An 18,254-nucleotide genomic window follows, 5' to 3' on the forward strand; every position below is an offset into this window, starting at 1 on the left:
AAGCAGGGGCATCTATACCAACTCCACAATAGAAACTTTAGAAACTGTCGAACAGTCACTGAAAATAGAAATATGGTGCAGTAAAGAGGTGCAAAAGTGTACAAAAAATTTTCCATTTGGGAAAAAAAGTCACTTTGGGCACTTGTCATTTCACCTTTCGGCTTCCTTATCAAATCTAAACTAATAGAGCTTATTTTTTTTTGTCTTTAACCGGCAGCTGGGAGCCCGGGGCCCTAATTAAACACGCAGCAGTCCAGGTGTGAACACCGCGCTCCGCCGGCCGGGTACCGCGCCGAGCCGCCAATATGAAGGTGCCACGGGAAGAATTAATGAGCGACATTTTAAAGCGCCTGACCGGCGAATCTGCTCTCCCCGTCTACAGCAACGTGGAGAAGTTCCGGCGGGGGAAGGACGGCTCGTACTATGTGGCCGAAGACTTCACTGAAACTGTGAAAAAGCGAGAGCTGGTCAACGCCAAAGAGCGGATGAGAGTAAGAAACAGATGAATGTGACATCTTGGACCGACAAATGCTAGTTAGCATGTGGCTAACTCACCTCCTTTACTCAGTTCAAACGAAGGGTAACTCAATCCCCATCCAGCAGAATATATTATAGAAAGATTAGTGGGAAAAATATGAAACACTGAAGAAATGGTGACTTTATAAATATAGACGTGCACGTGTAAATTTGTATTGCGTCATGGCTTTTATTGCTAATGTGGCGCTTCTGGTTTTTGGTTGGGGCAATTGGGAATTCCTAAAAGTCAGGGAAAAAGGCGTCCAGTTCCTTAATAGCATACCAACCATAAATAATTTTGTTTTTAAATTTGTGTTTCTAGTGGCATTAACATCAGTTGTTTGTACTCTGCAGTTATCTATTTCAATTCGAGCAATAAAGGGTATGCTTTTGAGAATAAAATAACACTCTGAACTGGGCCACAACGCTTCAGACTGGAGCAATTTACACCCAGTGATAACCTGTGAGATGTACCACGTGCGTCTGTAAATCATCGGCATCTCCCCTGCAGATCAGGAATTTGAACACAATGTTCTCCCGCTTGAAGCGCATGGTACCACTGATGAGACCAGACCGAAAGCCCAGCAAAGTGGACACCCTGAAAGCTGCAGCTGAATACATCCGTTTACTCCTGGCAGTCTTGAAGGACACCAGCAGCGTGCGTGCGGCTCTCAACAGCCTTACATTGCATTACATTTATCAACTTCTTAACCTGCTCCCCCCCCCCCCTTAGGAAGATAGTAGCAGCACTGATTTTTTGAAGAATGCAATCACTTGTGGTCAGGCTGAAGCTTTGTGCAACGACCTTTGGCAAGTGGATGACGTGAGTCGTGTGTGTGTGTATTTATTGCTTTTGATTGGCCTGTGGGAAATAAACATGGTGACTTTATATCACAAGTGCTTTACACGTCAAAACCGCTGTCAGCTACCTGATTTTTGTATTGCACATTTACACAGTCTTCATGGAGTCATTATATCCTATTCATGTTTGATTGAATGCTCAGCTGTTGGTGAGAAATTGTTCTGTACAATTTTCATCTCCATGGTGTCTTTTCTGATATGGAGAAATGCCCAAGTACTATGCACATTTTCCTGATGGTCTTTGTAGAGGTTTCCAGGGTTTACAAGATGGGGGATGCACCTGCTGTATTTTCCCTGGATTTTATGCAAGTTGGCTTGGATAGAGTGGGGTGCAAATGCCTTTGCTGTAGCATATTGTTCAACATTTAGTATCTCATTTACATCATAGGTCAGTTTTGTACCATTTTAAAAAATGACTTTGTACGCTTTCAAGTCATTCCGTATATCTAATGTGCAGTCTCAACTGTAAATCAGGTTGGTTTGTGAAGATTTTTTTCTTTTTTCCCTACCTGAATGAGGACAGTTGAATATATCAGACGAGCACCTGGGAGATGGCTTCGTATCACCTTCAGAACCAATTAAAGATGATGGAGATATGACCAGACTAGTGCTGCAACACTGTGTGATGCCCACATACCAGTTCTTCATTCAGGTGCAACCTGATCAAGCTACGGTAATTGATACCTATCAAACTGTTGTCTTTGTGCTAAAGCAACAAACTTATGGAGGAGAGGGGGAAAAATGTATTTTCCCACACATTTCACGAAGGTTAGCCTTGGTTCAACAGTCTGTTCTTAGCTAACCTCTCTGATCATTGCATGCGTTATCAGCTCATTAAGTATCCTTGGTTTTCTTGTGAATTACTGCTGTAATATTGAGTTTTAAATGGCTTGAGAAAGGATAATGGTATATTTAAGCCCAAATATTTAAACAAATGTGACAATTTGAATCATTTTCTGTTGATGGGTTAATGCAAACACATGAGCAGCGTGTTTATAACCACCCTGCCATTTCTTCCCTGTGAAATACCATTTTTATTGTCTCTGGGATTTTTTTTTTTTTGTAAATGTTATGGCTTCCACTCTCAATTATAGTAATTTTAGTTGATAAGCAAAGTGAGTGCAAAATCAGACCTTTGTAGAGATAAATATATTCCATTGAATAGAAATCGGGCAGCCTCCATTTTTTTGACACTCTTGGAACAATAGCTCGTCAGGAGGGGTAACTGCATACAATTATCTGACAGAATTAGATTATGATTGCAACTGCAATCAGGACTTCATCACTCTTCCATGGACCTACATCTCAGGCACTCAGCCTGAGGGAAGCGTTTATCTAATTGAACAATTCAGCGGTCGTTATGGCATTATGGTTTTTACAGATCTGACTTTAAATGATTGAAGTCATTAAATGCTACATTTTAAGACCTTGTGCAGAAATAAAGAAGTCGTTTTATGAAAAATGATTAAATACATTTAAAATCGAGTTTAGGTACACTTGAGGCATCTGTTTTCCAGTTTAGAAAAGTTTAAGTTTGTTGCAAAAATGTCTTGTTTTCATCCCTACCTCATATTTATTCTAAAAACAGAATCATATTCCACTTGAATTTCCATCTTATTTCCAGCAATTTAGTTTGTTTTTTTGTGTGATGTGTCAGTGATCAATTATTTAGTGCTTTTTTGTTAGGACATCAAAACCCAACCCCTAGAGCTTTAAAACTGATCAGTCATTGACTTTAATTTTACATGCATTGGGTTTTTTGGGGTTTTTTTCCTCCTAATAAAACGTTTCAAAAATCATTACTACAGATTTCTCAACCCATCTGACTAAATGTTAGAAGATGTGGCGAAAGTCCTGAAGATCTGTCAGGTAGGTGTAATTGCAGCCATTAATGAAATTACTTTTGAATGAGTTATGCTCTCCAGGTTAATTTCTTCTTTAATTTAACAGTTCTCTTTATTATCTTTATCTCTACACGGTAATTGCTCTTTATGTTGACCCTAACCTCCACTCTCACCTCTTCTTTAATTTAGAATTATAGGGCAGCGCCCCCTTCTGGCTGAATATTTAATCACGCATTAAAAGTTTTGATCTTATTGTACTGCTTTCTGATTGTTTTCAGGGGCTGGTGCTTCCACTGAAGTTTTTCTTTTCATGAAAGTGTAAATGTTATGTGCCATTTTAATTGAGGGTTTGAACTCTTTCAGAGAACACTTTCATTTTTGTTTTACAAAGTCTAACCTTGGTCAAAATAAAAGGACAATTTCTGTTAGTACTTTATTGTTGGAATGAGTCTTAATTCTTTCTTTCGCCTTTTTATTTTTCCTTTTCCGTATAATATGGAAGACGTTAAGGCATGCCTAGTTAAAGCACGTCGGAGAACATTTTACACAAAATAAAATTTTGACGCAAAGTGGAATTTATCATAATCCAGAACACACACAGTAGAAACAATTTCGGAGTTTTTGATACTACAAAGTACGCGAGACCCAAATATTGTCTTTTTTGGTGAATGTGCTGAAGCAGCTGGTAATAATATTCAAATTTCAAATGGGATTTTTATTTAGGGGGCTATCGTTGCTGTTCGATTTTTGAACAGCAGGTGGCGCCAGTCTTAACAGATTCCTGACCCTCTTTTTTTTCTTTTTTCTCCTTTTTTTTTTTTGTAACTCAAATCATCAGCTGAGCTTTACGGACAACTTTATTACAATAATCGAGGTGTTCTTTAGGGGCCCAGACTAATGGTTTCCCAGGCGGGAGCCGCTGGCTGCCAGAGCAGGGACAGGCGTGGCAGTGGGCTGGTCCAGCCGCTGTGCGCGATGAAAAACATCAGGCTCCTTTGGCCCGCTGTCATCTAAGGACCTGATATAACGCTTCCCCGCCTGTTTCTAGTGATTACCCCCTTATTTTTCATTGTGAGGACGACTGTGGGTGTGCCGCACCCACGCAGAAGACGCGGCCCTGAAGATGCTCTGAGGTGAGTTTGTGTTTACTTCAGCAAGGTTATGATGGCGAAATGGCCGTGCGCAGTGCAGGGTGCATCCCTGACGCCTCCGTGCACACTTCTACATTTAAGTCTTTTGTTTCATATTGATTCGATTACAATCGCACCGCTCACGCTCCTAGTTGCACGGAGCTATTTTTTTATTTTAAATCGTGCATTTATTTGTGGGTTTACAGGCTGATCTTAATTCTCGTTTGTCAGCTTTCCGGCGGTGGCTTTTGTTGTTCCTTTGGCGGGGGGTGCGGGGTGACACTGCGGGCTGGGATGGCGTTTCAACCATTTCAAATCTGATGCGGTTTTTTTTTGCAAGGGTTTGCACACAAAGGAGAGTCGTGCATTGTCGTGTGGCTGCGCGGCCTCTGCAGTTCTGCTGGTGGCCATTAGCCGATCCTCTGCTGGTGCTGAGGCTGCGGCGCGTGCCAGTGTTGCTAGGCAGCCATGAGGTCCCTCACAGAAGGATGCTGCCAGGCCAAGAGTCGGTCTGGTTTATGCACGGATGGAATACAATTTTTGCCAATGTGAGGCTTTATGTCAAAATTTCGACTCACTATTTTAACTGCTCATTATGAAAAGGTACCAAACCAAAATATACTTGTTTTATTTTTAGATGTATAAGCTTCAGTATGTTAAAACATTGGGGAAATTTTGATATGGCATGACATTTTGAGAAAGTTTGAATTTTAATAGTTTTAATGATGACGACCCCCTATGATGGAACCTGGGGGATTATTTGGTTAATTTTGTTTTTCTTTTAACTTGAATCCCACTGTAATCCGAAGACGTGAACCCCTCAGCAGTCACATGACACCACGGTCAATGGGTTCATCCCGCTGGTCCTTTGGTGGCAGGGTGTGCACGTTTGTCCCGCAGTGCAGCTTTGGACATTCATCTTTTCAGTGGGTCCATGGAAGCCAGTGGAGAAGTTCATGCTAATATCTGAACCAGATCCACTTATTAGTTTTGGCCTGATTGGCTGCACCTTCATATCATTTTGAAAACTGGCTTGTTCAGGTTTGTTAGACTGAGCTATAGACACAATGAAATCTGAGATACTGAAGATCAATCCAGGGCTATTTAGGTAATTATATCCCCCTGTGCTGCTGCATAGCGATGCTCACGTGTGGTTAGATTTACAGCCAGAAATCCATCTACGTATATGAAACTAAGAGTGGTATAAAGAGACAGATGGCTAAATCCTTCTTGGATTCATCAGTTTAAGACCTGCAGCCAGATCGCTGTCTGTTTAGTCATTAGGGTGCCTCCCTGGAGAGAGAGGGAGAGGGAGAGCTGCTTTTTGTCTGCTGCCTGCAGCAGCTGGACCCGCTGTAACCTCCTGGGACTAAGACAGAGGGAGTCAAATGAACTGACCTGATAGGGGCAGGAAGGACCGCTGTTAATCCCTCTGAAGTAAATCTTTAAAATGTGAGACTACAGCAAAACACCAGTTTTCCTGGAATCAGAGTGGATCATTCTCAGCCTAGAGTGACACAGAGGAGACTCAAATCTGCTTCCAACACCAGAATAATTTATAATAAATATAATAATAGAAATGCATGCCATTGTGTTGCTATTATATAATAATAACAATATGGCCGGCATGAATTGGAGTGATTAACTGTCACGGATGACATTGGACATATATATAAAATATATTAAAAAAAACCTCCACAAATGCAGATTGAGTGCAGTCCTTTTGAAAAGGTGACCATAGAGACACATTTATGTCCTTCTGGAATCTCTGATCTGGGGACAGTTTGACAAACTCAACCACGCGTGAACGTTTTTTTAAAGCAGGGGATGCAACATTCCAGGGCCTTGAAATGTCTGATGCTGTTGTCCATTAAAGGTTTGGGCACATGTCAGAGGGCATGTGTGCGGCACACTGAGGTTTAACGGGCGCACATCGGATGTTACGTCAGTTTTGGGTTTGTTTTTAAAAACACTGCTGCCCCACATGATGTAAACATGATGCATTTCGAGTCTCAGCTGACGGGAGTCAGTCAGTTGGCTGGCTGTAGTACAGCACTGAGGGGGTGGTGTGTTCAGGGCCTTATCTTATGCCTGCAGCCCTCTTTATGCGTGTGTGTGTGTGTATCTGTGCATATAGTGTGTGCGAGAGAGAGAGACTGTTACATCTGGGGAGTGGCCATTTCTTCTCCAAAGATCCTTACAGTAACTCCAGACTCTTTCTGCCATTACAGGATTGTATCATCAGTTAACTTCCTGCCGTCTGCATGAAAGCTCTCTCTGCTAATGCTGCCTTTTCAATAGCTGTGCACTTCCGTCAGTTTGTGCCCTGAGGACTATAGCATCCTTAATGCGTGGGTAGGTTTTTACACAGCATATAGAGAAAGATTGTAGTGTCGTACACTTCTTAATTGTGAGATGATTTCATCGTATTGCTATCTTGAACTGTTGATGCGCTGGGGTTAAATGTTATGGGATTCTCAGCATATTGTCCAAATTGTGCGGTGAGATGGATGTATTCGTACTAATCATAAATTTTAAGCTTCCTCAGGCTGAGGTGCATTTTAAAAATTCAGTTTCCGCTACTGGGTTGACTGAAGAACACTGTATCGACTCAGCCGGTTGAGGTTTTCTTCTCTGTGGAGAAGATTACATTGATTACATTGGTAGGCTGCATATTTGAGTTTAGTTTTCCTGAAGACATTTTATTAAATCATAACTTCTTAATCTTCATATCATTTTACCTTCATTTAAGTCTTGCCAAAACAGAAATATTTTGTTGTGTTGTTTTTCTGTTCCAAAGTATGTTTTTCAGATTAGATTTCATTATAATTTCAGCCTGTTTAACATGAAACCCTTGAGGAAGTAACCGGACCTGGTGCACAAAGCTAGAATTTAGGTTCAATTATAGCGTTCTACTTCAATTTCCTCCTTCGCCTCTAGTCGTGAGTGATGAATTTCCTTGCCTAATTCACTCACACGGTTGAACGTGTTTATCTTTTAGTTCTCTTCACCCACCTCAAGTTGCCAGACAAAAAGCTTAGACGATGAGTGCATCCTCCACTCCCAAAGGCACCCCAGTGCAACGAAGCCCCAGCGATGGCATTCCTGGGGACATCCAGTCTCCTCAGCACTCCACGCCCGGCTCCGGAGCTCAGGAAAAGAAGCAAATCTCCAGCCTCCTTCAGAGTCCGGTGAGAGGAGTGTTCACATTAATGATGCATCGGCCTGTCTGCTCTCCTACAGCGCAATAAATCTGCTCTTTACAGCAATGAGCCCATGCCGAAGGTGTGAGTGAGCGAACTAATTTCATGTCTTACTTACACTTGGCCCTGTCGTCACGAGGCTCGTCAGGAGCTCTGATTCACCATTAAAGCAGAAATATGTCTGCTTTTTTGCGCAGTCCTTTCGAGAGGAGCTGGATGGGCTGATCCAGGAGCAGATGAAGAAAGGTGGGAGCTCATCCAACCTGTGGGCACTGAGACAGCTGGCCGATTTCATGGCTACACATGGATCTCCTGCAGCGCTGCCGGTCTCACCATCAAGTAAGGGCAAATCAACTCTGCATAAAGATGGACAATGAGAGATCTCTGCAAGAACAAAGCCAAGACGTCAGCAAATACCTTTTTTCTATGTGTTTCCCGTTCTTTTGCTGGTGTGTTTTGTATTTAAATCATTTTGGAGCGTTCAGCCTTCCTTTTTCCAATCGATCCAGCTTTAGTGTCATTATTGGAAGCTGTCAGTTGCAGAGCTTCTTTTGTGATTGATTGTTGTATCTTCTGGAACTTGATCCCTCGGCGCCACCACCCCGTCAGTACTGCAGATACTCCTGATATCCTTCAATATTATTCAAGAGGAGGGAGAAGAGCCTTATTTAATATTGATGACCAACCTGGTGATCTTTTAATATGACTTCAAGACATTTAACAGCATTGTTTGTCCAGTCTAAAAATACAAATTGAGTAAATAAATATGCTTCTCACACTTATGCCTGGATCGATTTTCCCTTCCAGAACTGCGCTTACAACTGAATAACAATTAATTACAAGTAAACATCTAGACACCTTTTAAAACTTCCTTTCGTGCTGCTTCTCAGTCAGACTGAGTATTGACATTTTTATTAGTTCTGCAATTTATCACCAGAAATGACTAATTAGCTGCTAGTAGACCTCCAGAAGACCTTGATCTTTAGTCTGAAATTAGCTTTGTCTGTTCTGCTCTGTATTTACCTAAGGTTCATGTTTCAGGAGGTGTTTATCATCTGTGTCTGTCTGGTTTCCTGCCTCTCTTCTGCAGACATGATGATGGTGACCCCCATCAACGATCTTCACGGCTGGGAGCCTGGTAGCATGGTGAAGGGGGAACGGCTGATGCGCTGTAAGCTAGCCAGCGTCCATCGCCTCTTCGACCTCTTCGGCTGGGCTCAGATCGGCCACACCTGTCTGACCGTGAGTCCTGCTCAGCTTTCGCAAAAGTACCCCAGAATGTTGAATTTGTGTTGAATCTTTTTGTCTTCCTCTCTGTTAGCTTCGAGTTAATAAAGAGCAGGAACACTTCTTGGTGCTACCAGATGGATTGGCTTACAGTGAGGCAACTGGATCCAGTCTGGTGAGTAAAACTAATCCCTGTGAGGTTGAAGGTTTTACATTATAAATCGCAGGGGTGTTGCGTAACCACAAACTCTTGACTCTGTGTCCTCCATCCAGGTGAAAGTGAACATCCTTGGCGAGGTGGTGGAGAAGGGCAGCGCCAACCTGAGCGTAGATGTAGAGAAGTTCAGTCTTCACTCAGCCATCTATTCAGCACGCCCAGACGTTCGATGCCTGCTTCACGTCCACACGCCCGCCTCGGCCGCGGTGGGTGAAGGCTGACGTTGGAGATGCTGTGACAGCAACACATGTCGCATCATTGCTGATGAACAGTCGCTTGTAACATCTCCTTGACCCTTCTGCCGCCACTTCTCCCCAGGTCTCAGCTATGAAGTGCGGGCTACTGCCTCTCTCACACGAGGCTTTGCTGGTTGGTGATGTGGCGTACTACGACTATAATGGAGCCATGGAGGAGGAGGAGGAGCGAGTGGAGCTACAGAAGAGCCTCGGGCCAACATGCAAGGTCAGCACGCCACCAGAGTAAAGGCTATTGATATTTTTGCCCCTGTTGCTTGCTCACAGTTCCACCTCCTGCTTCCACATGGGTCATTTCAGCTTTATGACTAATAGAAGAATGGAGGTGATGCGGTCTGACACGGATTAATTATTGAAGCTGTTGCAGCTCTTTGTGCTGTCTCATTTCACTGTCCCATTTCACTGTGGTAGAAGGAAACCAGATGAAATGGGCTTTTTATTCAACGTGAATATCGATGTTTAGGTCCTGGTGCTGAGAAATCATGGTATTGTGGCTCTGGGAGAGTCTGTGGAGGAGGCTTTCTACACCATCTACCACATTCAAGCTGCCTGCCAGATCCAGGTAACTCGCACACGCTGGAAGTTGACTAATGTTATTGAAAAGTGCTGCCACAGCTTGTGTGTGGGAACGTGGCGCGTACATTTTTTAATTTTTTATCTAAGCTGTTGTTTTTCTGTTGACTGCATTGCTGTGAAGCAGCCTGCTGCGGCAGTGTTGGCAGTGGCTGGAAGCTGAGAAAAGAAGAGACTGAGAAGCTGCTTTTATTGTTTTTGTTGTAAAGGTCTCAGCTTTGTGCAGCGCTGGTGGTGAACACAATCTAATTCTGCTGGACCGCTCCATCCATAAACCCAACCCGATTGGCACTGTAGGCCGGGCTGGCTCCACCTTTGGCCCCCTGCACAAGAGCCGCGTTGGGGAGCAAGAGTTTGAAGCCCTGATGAGAACTCTGGATAACCTGGTGAGTGACAGAAACACAAATGGAACTCAAAGTTGGGAATGAACAGAGCAAGCGCTGAGCTAATTCTGCCTACACTCCAGTTTTGCTCGCCATCCATAGCTGATGACAGTCATAATGACGGCGTAAGAGCTTTGCTGTGGTTTGCAAATTGAAGGCTTTTAATGTAAAAGAGTTAGAGAGAAATGTGCTGTTTGCGTCAGCAGTAAATAAACTACTGCGTACTGTTCACACCCTTGGAAACTTTTCTGCCGTTTTACCCCAGGGCTATCGTACAGGCTACGCCTACCGCTTCCCCCTGCTCCTGGAGCGATCGCGAACACGGCGAGACGTGGAGCTGCCCGCTACAGCCACGGCCTTTCACAAATTTGATGATGATGGTGTTCACCCAGCTGTGAGGCAGCATCCCTTTGCCCAGCGGCAGCAGCAGGAGAGGACCCGCTGGCTCAACACTCCCAACACCTATCAAAAAGTCAACCAGGAGCAAGCGAGCCCAGGACACCGCTCCACTGTGAGCAACATTTGATGATAAGTTGTCCACCATGGCAACCCAAATATATAGCCTTGAACAGATTATTTGGTGATGTGGACAATTTCCACATCCTTATTTTAAGGAAGTGCACAAAGGGTCATCAGTTAACATTTAAAAGGACCACAGCATCCTCGCCCCTGAAGCTAATCCCAGCTAACAGTAACTCTCTCTTCCTCTCCTTTCCACCCATCTGCATTGCAGTTTAACGGTGCTTGCACTATCGCGGCACGTACCGCCCTCTACTGGAAAAGAGTTGCCCAAGATTAATGATTGGATAGATGGCATAGAATTCTATATTCTGTTCTTAATAGTCTTCAAGGCTGCGATATCACACATAATTTATGTTGGGTTTATTCTTTACAGTGGTTGAAAACTGAAGAGTTGACACAAGCAGGCAGCACAGCCATCAAGATAGAAAATCCAAACCAGTTTGTGCCTCTTTTCACTAACCCCCAAGAAGTGATTGAGACACGGAACAAGGTCATTTTTATTTTTTTGCTGTTAGCCTTGTATAAAATGCCTTATTTACCCAGCAGCTAACTGAAAACTGTTGTTTTGGTCCTCAGATCCGACAGCAGAATCGTCAGGACATGAAGACGGCAGGACCCCAGTCTCAAGTCCTCGCCAGCGTTTTAACTGGTGACAGTCCTCCGGTAAACTGCAGTCTAGCCTGTAGCCACTCGGTTCTCTCATCTGAGCTGCAGGGATTTAAAAGAAAATCTGATTCTGTCCCCCAGTCTCCAGTCAGTCCACCTAAAGTTCCAGCAGAACCAGAGCCTCCAAACCCCTTTAACCAACTGACAGACCAGGAGCTGGAGGAGTACCGCAAGGAGGTGCAGAGAAAACAGGATGGAGGCTCCATCGGTAGGATTGTTTGACTTCACTTCTTGCCTCACCCAGCTACAATATCTCTGTCACAGAAATATCCCAAAATTTCAGAACTCATCATCTGTTAACTACACGTTTACCAGAGGATGGTTGAACCACCAGTACACCACTAGGAGATGACTGACGCAAGACTTTTTAGACATAAGCAAGCTTTGACATTGTGGGTAGAATGAAGATACCAAACCAACCACTTTGACTAGTAAACAGCTGCAGAGTGTGTAGACCATACATTTTTCTAGGATCTGCAGCAGCTTGCTAAAGCTAAAAGGAAAGTTGTTGCATAGCAAATTTCATGTTACTATTTGAAATATTTTATATAGATGATGATCAATAATCATGATGTAATCACCACTTCATACTCACATCCTTCATACTATCGCTAAGTGATCTGTAGCATTTTAAATCCTAATGAAGGCTAACTGTGATTGGTGATACTGGAGTCGAGCTATGCAGCATGCAGAAGAGACACACACACACACACACACACACACACACACACACACACACACATACATATTTGTCCTAACTGTGTCCACTTTCACCCCACATATCTAACTCCTTCACACCCTCACTGTGTCTCTGCTTGTTTGTACAAATAGGGGAGGAGGTGGGAAATGACAAGGATTCCCCACCCACTGCCTCCCCGACAAAGAGCCCCACACCCAGTCAACCCCCTCTCCCAGGTGAGGCTGAGCAGAGAGCCTGCCCTGCTTGCCGTGCATCCTGTACATAGGAAACAAGCATCCTGCCCCATCTTACGTCGACTCCTGTCCGACCTCTTTGTTGTGCATGTTTATTAATGTGTCTGTATCATTGTTCAAACCACAATCAAGTATTTGTTAAGTAATAAGAGGATTCAGAAAATTGTCATCTGCCCACCTTTAGTAACATGACAAATTCAAATACCGTTCATGAATTCTATGGTGGGTGTTAAATGACGTAAATAATAATGGACAATATGATTGATAAACACATACTGATAACACCAAGTATCACTGATGTGTTCAATACTGATAACTTATGATATCCTGGAGCCAGATTGAGGGCCACCAATACAATCTGTGCTGAACTGATCTATGCTGTACTGCTCAGTGGTGTGCAGATTCATTGACACGACACTTTAGAAACATAAAGTGTCTCTAAATTAATCCAAATAGTACATACAAAATAACTTTTGTAGCTTCTATTGCCGATTTAATTGATTTTATTATAAAAATAGGGAGGTAACAATGCTTAGTTGGAGAATCTTTTCTTTCTCTGATTTTCATCCATCTGTCACTGCAGCTACTTCATCTCTTGTGTTTTCTCCTTCTGTATCTGTCTGTCCTTTTCTGTGTCATTCCATACTGATTCATAGGGCGCACTGCTTTGGTCTTGTCTCACTAGTAAGTACAGAGAAACTGACCGATAACGACTCATTACGCAAGCATGTTCATCTGAAGCGCCATTTAGCTGTGTAGCTCCAACATCCTCAAAGTTCTTTATCTGGTTGCTAATTATATATTTGTTTGTTTTATATTTTTTTCTGGAGCAGAAGAGTCTAAGACCGTCTCTACAGTCATCCAGAATGGAAGTGAGGAGGATAAACAGACAACAGATGAGTTGGAGAAAGGCATGAAGGCCCTGACCACTAATGACACCACCTCTACGCCTGCTTCCCCACCGGCCAAACCACCAGGTGGCACCCCAGAAGGTTCCCCATCCAAGTCTCCATCCAAGAAGAAGAAAAAATTCAAGCCGCCTTCATTCCTGAAAAAGAGCAAGAAGCAGAAGGAGAAGATGGAGACCTGAGGTGCTCGGACACTCCTGACCTTGGTGAAATACTGCTGTGAAATGTTTTTGTTTACAGACACGAGGTCCATCACACACCACCCAAAACTTTACTGTAACACAGGTACTCACTTGTTCGACGCTTTATTAAAAGTATTTTCACATACTATTTGACCCAGGTCAGACACAATTAACGCACTACTTCTCACCACGCACAGCTGTGTGGCTCATGTCTTTATTTACGTCTTTACCTGCTCTTCCCTCACCAATCACAACTTGATTTATGCAGTCAGACCTTTGTGTTCATCATGAATGACCCGGTGCCACAGGTTAACACATTTTAAATCTGCATCCCCACAGGACATGGTGGAAATTTTAGGTTCACTTGAATTACGAATTATGCACACCTTCATGTAAAGGCACTTAGCGTATGTATATTGATATTGTAGTATGTTTGCATCTGTTCATCCTCCTAGACATTCTCTAGTTTTGGTTTAATTAGCAGATAGGTGTTGCAGGTACGCCACGCGTGCACAGGTGCGGTACACGTAGAAATAAACTGATAGCTACTGAATGTGCTCTTCTGAATGAGTGAGTTTCTGTAGAGCCATTATCAACATTAATGCAGCAGGGATTCATGGAAGAGGAAAAATTAACTTGCTTGCCAGGAAATGCGCGTTGTTACTAAAGCCACTAAAATTGTTGCTTGCTGATGCAGTTTAAAACCCAGTAAATGAAGGTACCAAACATTTCACTTTTCCTTTTCTTTCAAAGTATGTGTGTGAAATACCTCTCAACAGTTGTAACTCTTTTCTGATTTAACCAGTTACAGATAAAAAAAAAAAGCTGGTGTCTGGTGTTTGCTCATGGATTTTAATTTATTTTATATTATGATTATATGTGAGTGCTGCAAAGTTACCATGTATCTGCCATTAAACGTTATGTTTGATTTCAAATCAGCTGGGCTTCTGTTATTGTCTGTGGCAGTAGAAGGTTACAAAGATTAACCTTTTAATACACCAAGGCTTCTTAAATAGTTGTCGCATAATTATTGCACCAATATTAATTTAGCAAATAAGACCTGGGAATTAGATAATAAATAATAAATAAGACGATTTGGACATAAATATTTTAGTCAACGTCACTAGAGGGCGCCCTACAGCGCTCATGTGATCACCGGAAACGCAGAAGAAGTAGTTTTTCGGAGAGGCCATTACGAGTAATACATTTAAAACTATATAAGTGTGTTAAAATTGCTCCTCTGTTTGTTTGGCTTTTTTTGCGATTGATATTTCATTTAGTTATAGGAAAAGAGTTGTTCTATAATGGGACGGAGTAGAAGCAGAACTCCCCCAAGACGAGGTAAGTCATTTGAAGCGGCCGGTTAGCAATAGGCTTTGTTGTTGAAGTTAGCGCTTCGAGCTCCGATAATTACGGAGTTCGTCTGCTTCACTTTGCAGAATGATACATATAAAAATGATTGGCACTTTTTAATAGAGATCCTTCGCTTAACATCCATCTTCTTAAACATATTATCCCCATCCCCCAGTAGAGTAGAATTTAGGCAAACTGATGGTTGTGCGGTAGCTAATTGTCCTAGTGTAGAGGCCTCGTTTGAGGCTAAAAACACCGGGTTCTCTGCGATATTGGCTATTCTGGATGCTGTTCTGCTGATTTATCGCTCACTCTAGTGCTAAGACTCGATGTTTGGAAAAGCCCAGTTCAGGGAAGAGTGGTGCTTGTCAGTGGTGCTCACCGAAAGTGAGGTGCTGTCACGTAAACTAAGGATTTACGATCTCCATCCGGAGCATCCATGCTGGGAGTGTGGATCAAATTTTAGAAATATAAGAAACGCTTTTTCTATGGAGGTATGAGTTAACCCTTCCCACCGATTTATCCTCTAGGAATCCCCACACATTCTCATACTTATCAAAGTGCTGCGTATCATAATACAAAGGATCATTAGTACAAATATTTCTAAATGCATCTACAGTCTTATACATTTTACATGGTGCAAATGAAGTACTATTTGTCAGTACTATTTCCCCAAAGTTATTTAAGTAGTATTTTTGTAGCAGACCTGCGTGATAATGATGCAATTTTATATTATTATTATACTTATGTTGACATGCTCATTCTAAATAATAATTGAATTTGTGTCATGGGCCCCAAGTCCAGATTTACTTTCAAGAAAACATGTTAAGATGAGAATAACTTAAATGTTTGTTATTTATACCTGACTGTTGGTTGGAGGCATTTAAAGTACTATGTGTAGTTTTGTGCTAAAGTAAATTAGAAAAGCATCTCAATTTTGTATCAATTTTTTACAATGGCCGAGGGAACTAGTTTGACTGAGGGAACTAGTTTGACTGAGGGAACTAGTTTGGTGTAACTTTCTCTTTTGCGCCAGACCGACGGCGTTCCCGCTCAGGTTCCAGGGATCGAAGGCGAAGAGACAGGGATCGCTCTCGTTCCAGAGATCGCGACAGAGACCGACGAAGAAGTCGTTCACGGTCTCCTCACAGGAGGCGTTCGAGGTAAGCAATGTTTTATTCGTCTAGACAATTAATTATCCATAGATGGTTGCTGACCATTTTGGACTTTTTAACAATTTTGTAATTGATTTTGAAGCAGCTAATGTGTGTCATTCAAAAAAAAAAAATCAATGGTGTGTAAACGTTTAGGCCTAATCAGCTAATTCTAAGATATACCTAAAGTTGTGATAGTGCTCTCATTAGTCACAGTTAACCCGTCCTGTAGCCATCTTTGTGTTCCCTCTGCAGGTCTCCGAGACGTCACCGCTCCTCCTCCAACTCACCTGGAAGGCAGAAAGACAGGCGTGAAGATGATCGCAAGGACGCTAAAGAAAAGGCGGCCAAGCCCATTCAGATCTCAGGTGTGAACTGAATAATTACTCTCCTGGAGTGTGTGTCTAATTTTGGTGGTAACTGTTTTCATCTGCTTTCCATAGCTGAGGACATGGACGGCAAAACAGAAGAGGAGATCGAGATGATGAAATGTATGGGGTTCTCAGGCTTCAACACGACCAAGGTGAAATAAAAGTGTGCGCTATGGTATTTGGCCACGTGGTGGCGCTGTTCGCCACAAAGAGAATTTTATTACGAGAAGGTCGGCTTTATGTGTGGGTTTACTCTGCTAAAATAGTTCCATCTTTATGTTGTTGAGTAATCAGCTTGGTATGTTTGACAGTCAAATAATACACGCATGTCAGGCCTAAGGAAGTTTAGCTGGATGTGATGAAAGTTAGACTTAATGGTTTAATTGGCACATTATAGTGGATGACAGCAGTTTATCATTTATTTATCCCACATAAATACGGAGCGCTCTTCATGTATTTATGTGTGTGGATATAATAAATGCTTCCTACAGCAGATGTGCATAAAGTGTTTTTTAGAATCTTTTCAAATAACCTATTGACTTTGCAATTGTATATATTACAGGTAGAAAAGGATCTTATCATTTGTTTGCTCTCTTTAATCTGAAGTGTGTAATTTGCATGCATTTATTCTTTTTTTTCAACAGGGCAGGAAAACAGACGGAGCAGTAAATGCTTTTGCTGTCAACGTGTCCATGAAGAGGAAATACAGGTACGCCAACAAAAAAGGGAAAACATTCGCCCTTCGAGCCGGTTTGATCACCGTGGCACAGGCAGGCGATATCGTAGATGCTTCACGTGCCTTCGTTTTATCACGTGTCCTCACTGATGGAACCCCGTTTTTTGTTTTTTTTTGGTGAGAATAGAGTTAAAAAGATGTAAACTTTTCGGGCTCTCTCGCGGCGAGCGCTCTCAGCATCAAGCACTATTGCAGCCAATCACTTCTGCAGGTGTTTCTGTGTGCTGCTTCCTGCTCTCCCATTGGTGCCTGATGATGTAATCTGCAAGTGTTGCGAGGGTAACAGTGATGTAATGTGTTTTTAAATATATATATATATATTATATTTTTTAGGCAGTACATGAACAGGAAAGGGGGATTCAACAGACCACTGGACTTCATCGCTTGATGAAGCTGATCGTGATGTCTGACAAGATTGACTTCGTCCCTTTGAGCACGGCGGTGGTTTCGCACATATGTTGTCTTTTGCGAAACATGTTGATGTAAATAGAATCCTCACTAAAAGCCGCAGCTGACTTTTAATAGGTGATCTGTTGTGGTCACAATGCATGCAGCTTCTTCTTGTTGATGTGTATTTGAAATAAAAGTGATTTTAAAAATGCTTTACAGTGCTTCCTTTTAAAAGAATATATATTTAAACAGGAAAATCGCACCTATTATGTGCAAGACCATATGCTGAGGTATGACTGATTTATGGTTTAACGGTGTCATTTACCCATATAGTTTGATCTATCGAACCATAATACTGGGCCTACATGATTAACTACAAGGATATAGATTGATGCAGTTAGTTTTATGGAAGTCATCAGAAATTTTGGACGCATGTGAGGAGTTTTAAACATACAGCCGCCTCTTTCCTACAGGCATAAAGCGGCTCCTGGGAACAGTGGGCGGGTGTCGCGTCCATAGGTTTTTCCACGCAAGACGAGAAAAGCAGCATGTGAATCGGACCAATCAGCGGGCTTAAACGAGAGCCAATCAGAATTATACAACGCAAAAGAGCGCGGCAATGGCGCGTGGCTACTGTCAGTAGTGGGCGTGGTCATTTAGGCTCGTGGCCTCGTCAACCAATAACGGCAGGGTTTTTCTTGAGAAGCAACCAATCGTAGCGCAGTACAGACGCTCTCCATTGTGGATCAAGCCAGTGCGCAGCACGGATGGGAGTTAGAGCCAAAATGGCGGAACCCGGGCCCCAAATGGTAACCAATGGCAGGCTTCTTC

At 42.6% G+C, this 18,254-nt stretch overlaps 3 protein-coding genes across 9 annotated transcripts; all 3 read left to right on the top strand.

Annotated features, from left to right (window-relative positions):
* Window positions 1-223: 223 nt before the first annotated feature.
* figla (folliculogenesis specific bHLH transcription factor) lies at window positions 224-3,657 on the top strand. Of its 2 annotated transcripts, NM_001190361.1 has the most exon segments (6): window positions 234-491; window positions 1,028-1,174; window positions 1,250-1,339; window positions 1,901-2,050; window positions 3,186-3,246; window positions 3,500-3,651. In NM_001190361.1, coding segments are annotated over 5 exon segments (591 nt in total). In that variant the 5' UTR covers window positions 234-305; the 3' UTR covers window positions 3,204-3,246; window positions 3,500-3,651.
* Window positions 3,658-4,045: 388 nt separating this feature from the next.
* Window positions 4,046-14,355, top strand: add2 (adducin 2 (beta)). Of its 5 annotated transcripts, XM_029829857.1 has the most exons (16): window positions 4,046-4,354; window positions 7,353-7,542; window positions 7,752-7,893; window positions 8,645-8,796; window positions 8,876-8,956; window positions 9,055-9,204; window positions 9,317-9,460; window positions 9,716-9,814; window positions 10,035-10,211; window positions 10,474-10,719; window positions 11,104-11,220; window positions 11,307-11,393; window positions 11,478-11,604; window positions 12,228-12,311; window positions 12,986-13,013; window positions 13,163-13,278. In XM_029829857.1, coding segments are annotated over exons 2-16 (1,782 nt in total). In that variant the 5' UTR covers window positions 4,046-4,354; window positions 7,353-7,395; the 3' UTR covers window positions 13,164-13,278. The 5 variants fall into 5 exon arrangements, with proteins under 5 accessions (XP_029685717.1, XP_029685713.1, XP_011613727.1 ...); XM_029829853.1 differs by lacking the exon at window positions 12,986-13,013 and having other exon boundaries at window positions 13,163-14,355; XM_029829855.1 differs by lacking the exons at window positions 4,046-4,354; window positions 12,986-13,013 and adding an exon at window positions 6,546-6,702 and having other exon boundaries at window positions 13,163-14,355.
* Window positions 14,356-14,532: 177 nt separating this feature from the next.
* On the top strand, window positions 14,533-17,635 carry snrnp27 (small nuclear ribonucleoprotein 27 (U4/U6.U5)). Of its 2 annotated transcripts, XM_011615426.2 has the most exons (7): window positions 14,533-14,617; window positions 14,700-14,760; window positions 15,809-15,935; window positions 16,182-16,294; window positions 16,370-16,449; window positions 16,942-17,006; window positions 17,367-17,635. In XM_011615426.2, exons 2-7 carry the CDS (start codon window positions 14,724-14,726, stop codon window positions 17,419-17,421), a joined length of 477 nt encoding a protein of 158 aa, XP_011613728.1. In that variant the 5' UTR covers window positions 14,533-14,617; window positions 14,700-14,723; the 3' UTR covers window positions 17,422-17,635. The 2 variants fall into 2 exon arrangements, with proteins under 2 accessions (XP_011613728.1, XP_003974609.1); XM_003974560.3 differs by having other exon boundaries at window positions 14,569-14,760.
* The last annotated feature ends 619 nt before the right edge of the window (window positions 17,636-18,254 follow it).

This window comes from Takifugu rubripes, chromosome 21 (genome assembly GCF_901000725.2).
Source record: "Takifugu rubripes chromosome 21, fTakRub1.2, whole genome shotgun sequence".
NCBI lineage: Eukaryota > Metazoa > Chordata > Actinopteri > Tetraodontiformes > Tetraodontidae > Takifugu > Takifugu rubripes.